General features: G+C 36.0%; 1 protein-coding gene across 2 annotated transcripts in view; it reads left to right on the plus strand.

Annotated features, from left to right (window-relative positions):
• The window catches only part of MAN1A2 (mannosidase alpha class 1A member 2), a 157992-nt gene extending 151160 nt beyond the window's left edge, over nucleotides 1–6832 (plus strand). For both annotated transcript variants that reach the window (XM_004002381.5, XM_042253114.1), the window contains one exon: nucleotides 953–6832. In XM_004002381.5, the coding sequence (XP_004002430.1) occupies nucleotides 953–1085 (133 nt within the window). In that variant the 3' untranslated portion in view covers nucleotides 1086–6832. The remainder of the gene's footprint in view (nucleotides 1–952) is intronic.
• The last annotated feature ends 2791 nt before the right edge of the window (nucleotides 6833–9623 follow it).

Below are 9623 nucleotides of genomic sequence, written 5' to 3' on the forward strand. Positions count from 1 at the left end.
TGTCTTCATATAAACAATGCTATTACCTATTAAGAGAGACTAATAAATGATTAACCCTCCTGTAAATCCATGATGTTTCTAGAAATTTTTTTGAATAGTTTGTAATATCTGCTCTAAGAACTATAAAAACTAATGTATTAGGAGTATATAAAGTCATTGCTATGTCCAAATAATATGCTTCACTTACTTTCTTTAGTGTTTATTAATCTGGGTTTGATCCCTGGGTTGGGAAGATACCTTGGAGAAAGGAGTGGCAACCCACTCCAATATCCTTGCCTAGGAAATCCCATGGACAAAGGAGTCTGTCAGGCTGCAGTCCATGAGGTCCCAAAGAGTCAGACAAGACTGAGCGACTAACACACACACACACACACAGTAATTTGAAGTTATATTGTGATCTCTGTAAGTTGCCAAAACATATGATTGATAGTACATCTGAATTTTAAAAGGATGTCTCTAAAAAACCATGGATTTGGTTTGTTTTATGCCATTTTACAGCGTTATTGTTTTATGTGCTTCAGGCAGGTATGTGGAATTTGCTTTTTAACTGCCTTCTTTCAGAGTCTACTTGTTCATCTTACTGAATTTTATTAGGCATTTTTCTGGAATACATTGCTTTTCTGTTTTTAATCATTTGAATGACTGAGGTTCATTTTCTGGTGTGTTTTTCGTGAAAGTGAAAGTGAAGTCGCTCAGTCGTGTCTGACTCTTTGCGATGCCATGAATGGTAACCTACCAGGCTCCGTGGTCCATGGGATTTTCCAGGCAAGAATACTGGAGTGGGCTGCCATTTCCTTTTCCAGGGGGCTTTACCGTCTGAGCCACTAGGGAAGCCCGTTTTTCATCAAAGTTGCTCAAAATAGGTTACTGGTATACTCTCCCATTATAACTGAGATCACCTGATCTTGTTGAATTCTAGTTGAAACTCATTTTTTTTCCTTTAAATTTTCAGGTATTTGTATCTGCTGTTCTCCGGTGATGACCTTTTACCTTTAGACCACTGGGTATTTAATACAGAGGCTCACCCTCTGCCCGTGTTGCATTTAGCCAACACCACACTTTCAAGAAATCCTGCTGTTCGATGAATGCAGCTCCAGAAAGACCATTCTCACCTGTGTTTTGTTTACATGGACCACTACAGAAATTAGTCTGGAGAGGGGCCTTTTGGAAACCTGGACCTCTTAAGTCAACATGGCAGGGTGAAACATGACTATTCCTTGCAAGACTTTTCAACTTGTAGATATTTCAACTTTGAAATGATTCCATTTTATACCTGACCAAAACATACTCTGGTGTATGTAGGACAGAGACCTGATGTGCTTTGATTCTTAATGAGATGGTCACTTGAAAAATTATGCCTGTTGCTGTTGTTTCTAGAGTCCTGAAATCTGGAGGCTATACTTCCTAAGAATAAGCAAAGAATGTGGAGCACCTTGCAGGAGTTGGAGATGGCCTTTGGAACCAGTTACACATTTGTTTCCTCCCAAAGTGGAGCAGCTCTCAAGTCACAATATTTACACATTGTTTGTCCTCTTTTCCCCTCCATTTTTAATAATGGAATGGATTAAAATAAACAAGAGCAAAAGAACAATGTAACTGCATAGACCACAGAAGACTGGAAAAAGAAACAGAATACCTATTCCTCTCTGAAGGTTCAAGTTCCCATTAGATGCAGACTGGCAGCCATTTCAAATCGCAGTCTAGTCCATTGAAATTTCTTGGTTAAATTTGATTTCTCTGGGGACATGATTCACAAAGAATACTCTTCAAGTCTTTGTCTCCATATGGAATCACTGAAACTACTATTTATCATCGCCACTACTTACGAGCCTGGGTTTGGAATTCCGTGCATGTTGTTCAGTCTCGTGTTGGTAGCATGACAAAAAGTGGGGACAATGCTGCAGTTTGTTGCCTTGAAACCTGTTCTAAGAGAAAGCTTTGGTTTTGTTGGTAGGAGATTATTTTTTCAAACCAGCAAATCTACCAAGTAAATTTTGTTCACTTTGACCTTAATAGACTCCCTCAATTTTCAGCTCTTTGTGTGGCTTAGCAAAATTCACTGCACTGTTATGCAGCTCTGAATTTACCTTGATGAACCAGATTACTTTAACAATTTATTAAATCAAAAACAAAGTGTAGTGAAATTTCCTTAACTGTTTTTGGGATAGGGGATCCTTTATTATCCCATCAGATGAGTGAGCTTTTCATGAACATTTTATGTAAAAAATAAATTCAACATTTTTTCCCCAAGGATATTTATATAAATCCAAAGAATTAGAGTAGTTTCAAAGTAATATTTAGTAATTAAAATGTGGTATAATTTAATTATATTACACTAAATTTGAAATATATCTAAGGGGCTTTCTCTTACCATCAATAGATTATGCAATATTTCTTTATATTTGTGGGGGAATAACTTAAATTTTATCAGGAACTAAAAGATAAATAAGGCTTATAAATTTTCTGCCCCTTAAATTTATGTCACAGTACAAGATGCTTTTTCTTCCTTATACTTAATACAAATAGCCTCCATTCGCAGTAATAGTTGGGAGTAGTAGTATTAGTCTGATATTTACTATGAATTTGAAGATTTCATAAAACAATGTGTAGGAAGCCCACTTTAGAGTTCTGAAGGTTTATTGTCTTATTTTGATAGTTTTTTTATTTTTTTAATTAGCATGTGGTAGATTTATATTGGAAAAAGATGTAGTAAATTAATATGATTAAATATTTTCAGGGTGTTCATCTTATACCACAAATAGTCAAAACAGTTCACATAGTTCAGAAAATGATCCATAAATGATAACCACCTCAAGATTTTCACTCTACATAGAAAGTAAGGATGTAGAGCCAGTTGCATTATTTAAATCTTTAGGAAACTTAAATTTTAGTACATATTTTGAAATTATAATATCTTTTACTAGTTGAAAAACTAAAAATTTTAAATGAAAAGGGTAGATGACTAACTTTAGAAGAGAAAGGAAAAGTGTTTGGTTCTCAAAAAACATTAGCTTTGCTCCTAAAAATAGCACAAGCCCACTTATGAGTCACTTTAAAAAAATGAATAACTTGACTTGGCAAAAGACCCAGAACAGCTTTGTAGATGGCAATGAACACTTCCTCACTTCGTTTAGAAGAATGCAGAGTAAAGGAACCTTCTTGGTTCCCCAGGAACTTCTCAAGGAATGAGAAGACAAAACCCCCACACCAAGTGCTCTGTTTGTCTTTCTGGAGCTCAAGAAAAGACAGAGGTGTATGAGCATGGCTAGTTCTAGTAGAAGCAAAAACTCTTGAGAGGGACAGAGAAAGAGTCTTCATCATCTCCTTATCTTCCTTGTGATGGTGAGAAGACTAGAGCTTATGACAGTGCTTCCTTTTTCTTTTTTTTCTTCTCTGAATACCAAAGGCAATTACATTTAAGTCAGCTACGAGTTGCCAGTTTTGTGTTTCATTTTTGTTAAGGATTTAAAATTTTCTTTTCTCCAAGATCAATCCTTATCCTATATCATTCCCATATTCTGCTAGTTTCTGAGCTTATTCTTTACTTTTTTCTGTCCTTTACAGTCCTTTGCATTTTGTAGACCTTATGACTCAGGTTAAACATTCGTTACATTTTTAAGACCTTCTGCAAAGAGCCTAGAAATGCTCCGTTCCAGGTGCCTCCTCAAAAGCAGACATATTACTTTGTGCCTTTGGCACAAATGTGCAGATTAGATAAATCATTTGGTATACAAGAGAAAAAAATAGATGTTGAACACCTCTCTACCTTCTATATTTATTTTTCTTTCTTTTAGAATTTTAGAATCACGTTTTTGGTTCAAACCAGTATTAAGTTGTTAAAACCAAGACAATGTGGTCCCAACCAAAAAGAAGTCTCAGTGCAAAAAAATAGGTACCCAGTCAGGGGTACTTTCTGGTGGGTTGCAGAGATGTGCTGTCTTATGTCTGACACCAACTTATTCTTGTCTTTGAGCAGATGTTTATGTGTAAAAGCAAATCCTGGGTATCGAAGGAATATTTTTCTGTTGTGGAATATTGACCCTGATTCTCTGTGATGTTCTCTAGGACAACCCAGGGCTTCAGTTGGTAGATTTTAACCAAGCAGTTTGAAATTTTGATCATTAACGTCTCCTCTCCCATTCTCCATTGCCAAAGTCTTTGTCAAAACTTCAAGTTTGTTGGTAAAATTTGCTGTGCTTGCCCTTGGAGTTTCTCCTTAGGCGTAGATTCCGTATGAATGAGTGAGTGAGTGAGTGAGTGAATAAGCACAGCATACCTAACGTGTGCCAAGCACTGTGCTCGGCACTTTCAAGTGTTAGGACACTTTGTGATTCCAGTGGCATTTTCTGTATGAGTTGTTCATACCATTTTAAGTGTTTTACAGTATGATTCATGTTACAAAATCCTTAATTTTATATTTCCTTTAAATTAAAGAAGAAAAGAAATGGTTTATAATATATTTTAAACAATGTGTTACTATATACTACTAACAGCTATAATTGTAGTTAATAACTAAAGTCTCTTGAAAAATGTCAAAAGAAATACTTGATTTCTGATGCAACTTTGACTAAAATATATACTTTAGAAATAAAAACATTCTTATTTTGCTATTATCACTTTAATTACATAATTAAAAGTTAATGTTTTATAGAAATGCTGGTTATTTTATATTCAAAAAATTTTGTCACATAATTAAATGGGTAAAATTTGCAGTTAGTTGTAAATTGTTTATGCTCTGCTGTGGTTCCTAGCAATGGTCTCATGCTGTTAAATATAAAAGAAGAATATACTGAAATATTTCTAAGTTCCTAATAACAGTTCCTAGTAATGGTATTTTGAGTTCTTATTTTTCTTTAGGTTTCCTTACACTCAGATTGGCTAGTTCATATCTTAATCCACTCTTTATGTAGATATATACATAAATACAATGATACACAGAAAGATTTTTAGTATTGTCTCTGTTAATTAACGAACACTGTTGTTAACTACTTTTGGCTGCACAGATTTTAAGCAGAGTATTTGAGTAACCAAATATGATCTGGAGATATTTTAATGTGCTTGGTTCTAGAACATTGATGAAGATGATTTTCTGTTCCTTCAACTCATTCAGGTCATGTTCTCTATGATCTATGGATTAGCAAGCTTTCCTCCACAGAGTCAGACGGTGAATATTTCAGGCTTTGTGAGCCATACAGTCTCTATCTCTACTACTCAGTTCTGCTTTTGAGCCATCAAAGCAAGTATAGACAACATGTAAAGGAAGGAGTGTCGGTGGCTGTTTTCCAATAAAACTTTATTTTCTGGAACATGGAGGACTAGATTTGGCCCATGGATCATAGTTGTTAACCCTGATCCCAATTTTAATTTGTGTAAGACCCTATAATCTTTGATATGCATCTTTTATCTGTGTTTTGAATACGTAATTCATTTTTAAAGCAAAAAAATAGTCATGTATGTACGATCATATGTATTTGTGTAACTAAAGCTATATATTTGTTGTCTTGAAAATAGCTATACTCTGGAGGCTATTCAGGTTTCAGTATGGTACAACTATCTTGAAAGAGGCATTTTGTTTGTTTGTGGGGTATGCTGTCAGCCCTTATCCTTTCTTGTCATTTAATGCCACAATTCCAGAGTCTCCATGTAAAAGGAAGGATCTCTGTGGTATCAAAATTAGTATATTTGCTCCCAGGTTCTGCCTGCTCATTGACCTTTGGACCAGGACTCTGGATGGATGGAGCTGTAAAAATTCCTCTGCTTGAATACTCTTAGGCCCCCTATGACAAGAATGTGAAATTATATTTCTGACCTTTGTGCTACAGAAGTCAATCTCCTGAAAAAATTTTAAGCAACAGAAAATGGGTTATATGGCTCAGTTGCCATGTGGCGACTACTATTCCTTTTTAGACTGCAGAAAGGTACTGTTGCCCTTGTTGCCTCTGCAACAGCCTTAATCTGAGAAATGCAGAGAAAAAGATGTGTCCAAAAGAAGAGTTCCTTTCTCTTCTTGCACTTGCTCAATCCTTTTCAAGTCAAAATTATTTCAGAATGTCAGTGTGCATTATATTTAAATGAAAGCATCCTCAGCCTTTTAACTGCTTAACAACTAATCCACTTTAACCTTTGAGCCCAGCAGAACTCATGAAATTACATGATACCACATTGCTAGTACGTATGTACATTGCAGTGCACCGAGCTTCCTGAGGATAGCTTTTTTCACAAAGAAGTTTACCAAATATTTCACTATATTTGGAAATCCTAGAAGAGGGGAAGCCTGTACTCAGAATGACAGGGGGGACACACACCATAAATGACTTACCTTTCTAGGTCCAGCATACAATACAGATGGCTTTGGCTCAGTGTGAATCAGTGTGAATGTAAGTGTGAGTACACAGACATGTACACCCACATACGTACATGTTAATATACAGAAGATTTTAAATAATTAAAAATGTGTTACAGCTGTTTGAAAGCTACAGACTTCTACTGCAAATTATATATCAGAAAAATCCATGGAGATAAGCTCACCTTTGGGAAAAGTTATTTTTTAGAAAATTTAGAAATTAGTTTTTGTTGGATAAGTTGAGTAAAGCATCCCCAGTTTTAATACTGGATTCAGAAGTTGAAATGGCATTTCTCAATCTTATTGGTCTCAAATTCACTGGTATAATTTTTCCCTAAACTAATAAGTGGGGCAAGTATAACCTCCTAAATCGGTACCCACCGGCCACTCCTGAACTGATTTCCAGTTATGTCCTCCATACGTAATTTTTATAAATTAAAGGTAATATTGTATATTAAAGATTAAATAAAGATGTTCTTTAAGTGAAAAGTCTGTTTATCCTTTATTTGTACCCACTGATGACAGCACAGTTCAGTCTTCCTGTTTCTAGAACAACTTGGGACTTTCAGTTGGGAGACTGGGAACATTCGGAGAGTTATTTGCTTTGGTTCAGCTAATCTTAATATTCTACAATGTTACAGAAAGATGAGTGCTTGCCAGATGAAATTTTCATGCCATCTAATTTTAAGAAAACAAACTATAGGCCTGTGTGACTGTTTTATCTAGTCTGCTCCAACCTCTGAGACTATCAAGCTTAAAAATTATATAATCACTGGATCACTTTCTGTTATCTGACTCTTAAGTGATTCTTGAGCAAAAACAGGCCTATGGGACTTGAGGAATAGAATTAGCTATAATACAGATAGTGGTTTAAGCTATCAATACTGTAAAGTTCAGTTCAGTCGCTCAGTCATGTCCGACTCTTTGCAACCCCATGAATCGCAGCACGCCAGGCCTCCCTGGCCATCACCAACTCCCAGGGTTCACTTGGACTCACATCCATCGAGTCAGTGATGCCATCCAGCCATCTCATCCTCTGTTGTCCCCTTCTCCTCCCGCCCCCAATCCCTCCCAGCATCAGAGTCTTTTCCAATAAGTCAACTCTTCGCATGAGGTGGCCAAAGTACTGGAGTTTCAGCTTCAGCATCCTTCCAAAGAAATCCCAGGGCCGATCTCCTTTAGAATGGACTGGTTGGGTCTCCTTGCAGTCCAAGGATATTTAAAACTGTATCCCTGAATCATCAAATAGGGTAGTATAAAGCCAAAATAACCAGTTTACATCCCTGAAGTTGTCTTCTTCCTGCCACAGTGGCTTTTAATGATCAAAAATTTAGGAAATTTGAAGTATTAGATGTATTAAAATTAATTGTGGACTTAACCTTTTCGGAAGCTTGAGTGACTATTTCATAAAATCTGAGCCTCTGTCAGGTATCAGATTTTCACCATTAGTTCATTGGGTTACGAAACACTGTCACCATGCAAATAGCATTCATGTTAAAGAGTATGGATTCATAGAAACAGTACATTGGTGATTGCCAGAGTCTGAGGGGTGGGGAGATGTTGGTCAAATGGTACAAACTTCCATTTGTAAGGTAAGTTGAAAGGATGTAATGTATAGCATGATGGCTATAGTTAACAACATGGAAAGTTGTTAACAACATGGAAACATACTTGAAAGTTACTAGAAGGTTTAACACCATCTGACACCAAAAAATGTATGTGAGGTGATGAATATGTTACTATTGTAATCATTACACAGTGTATGTGTATATCATACCATATATAGCTTCAATTCACAGCATGTTATGCCAATTGTACCTCATTAAGGCTGTTAAAAAAAAAAAAAAGAGTCCTATTGGCTGACTTAACAAATGTCTTAAAAGTTTTTTTGTAATTAAGTATCAAGTTTGCCACTTTAGCCATATTTGTATATAACCCAGTAGTGTTAATAATTACATTGACAGTGTTATTCAACCATCACCAGTATCGATCAACAACATTTTTTCATCACTCCAATCTCTGTAACCATTGAGCAATAATTTCCCATTCTCTCCTTCCCTCAAGAGAATTTCTTAACTCTAAGAAAATCTTTATTTTTTATTATAAAAGGAAGATAATACAGATTTTTTAGGAGAATTAAATATGAAAAATCCATGTATCCAGGCTGAAATAAGTTTGCAATGTTAGTTGCTATTTTTAAATTATGTTAGCAACAGATTGGAGTAATAATTCCAAAAGAAGTAGAAAAAATTTAATAAAGTTCAGGGCAGCAAAGAACCAAGAAAACTAGTTCTAAAACTTCCTTGTTTTATATGTAAGGAAATGAAACCAAAAGGAGGTAAAATTAAGGCATTGGATGATCCCCAAAGTGGTTTTTCAGTTTCATCATGTATCATTTCATGAAGTGTTCCGTGCAGTTTTGTTATTAATGACACACAAATATATTAATATATGTGAACCAATCAGTTTTAAAACTGTATGGTAGAACATTTTGTTGAAACACAGAGGAAAAAAAAACCTGAAAGTTAACAGCAGTTATCTTTTTGTGGCAAGGATATAAGAGAATTACTTTGCCATTTGCTTATTTAACTTTATTTATTTTTACTTTACAATATTGTACTGGTTTTGCCATACCTTGACATGAATCCACCATGGGTGTACATGTGTTCCCCATCCTGAACCCCCCTCCCACTTCCCTCCCCATCCCCTCCCTCCGGGTCAAACCAGTGCACCAGCCCCGAGCACCCTGTATTATGCATTGAACCTGGACTGGTGATTCGTTTCACATATGATAATATACAAGTTTCAATGCTGGCATGCTCTGATTCATGGGGTCGCAAGGAGTTGGACACGACTGAGCGACTGAACTAAACTGAACTGAACCCTCTCCCACAGAGTCCAAAAGACTGTTCTACACATCTGTGTCTCTTTTGCTGTCCCGCATACAGAGTTATCATTACCCTCTTTTCTAAATTCCATGTACATGCATTATTATACTGTATTGGTGTTTTTCTTTCTGGCTTACTTCACTCCGTTTTACTTCACTCTGGCTTACTTCACTCCGTACTTGGCTCCAGTTTCATCCACCTCATTAGAACTGATTCAAATGTATTCTTTTTAATGGCTGAGTAATACTCCTTTGTGTATACGTACCACAGCTTTCTCATCCGTTCACCTGCTGCTGGACATCTAGGTTGCTTCCATGTCCTGGCTATTATAAACAATGCTGCAATGAACACTGGGGTACATGTGTCTCTTTCAATTCTGGTTTCCTCAGTGT

This window comes from Ovis aries, chromosome 1, assembly GCF_016772045.2.
Source record: "Ovis aries strain OAR_USU_Benz2616 breed Rambouillet chromosome 1, ARS-UI_Ramb_v3.0, whole genome shotgun sequence".
Taxonomy (NCBI): domain Eukaryota; kingdom Metazoa; phylum Chordata; class Mammalia; order Artiodactyla; family Bovidae; genus Ovis; species Ovis aries.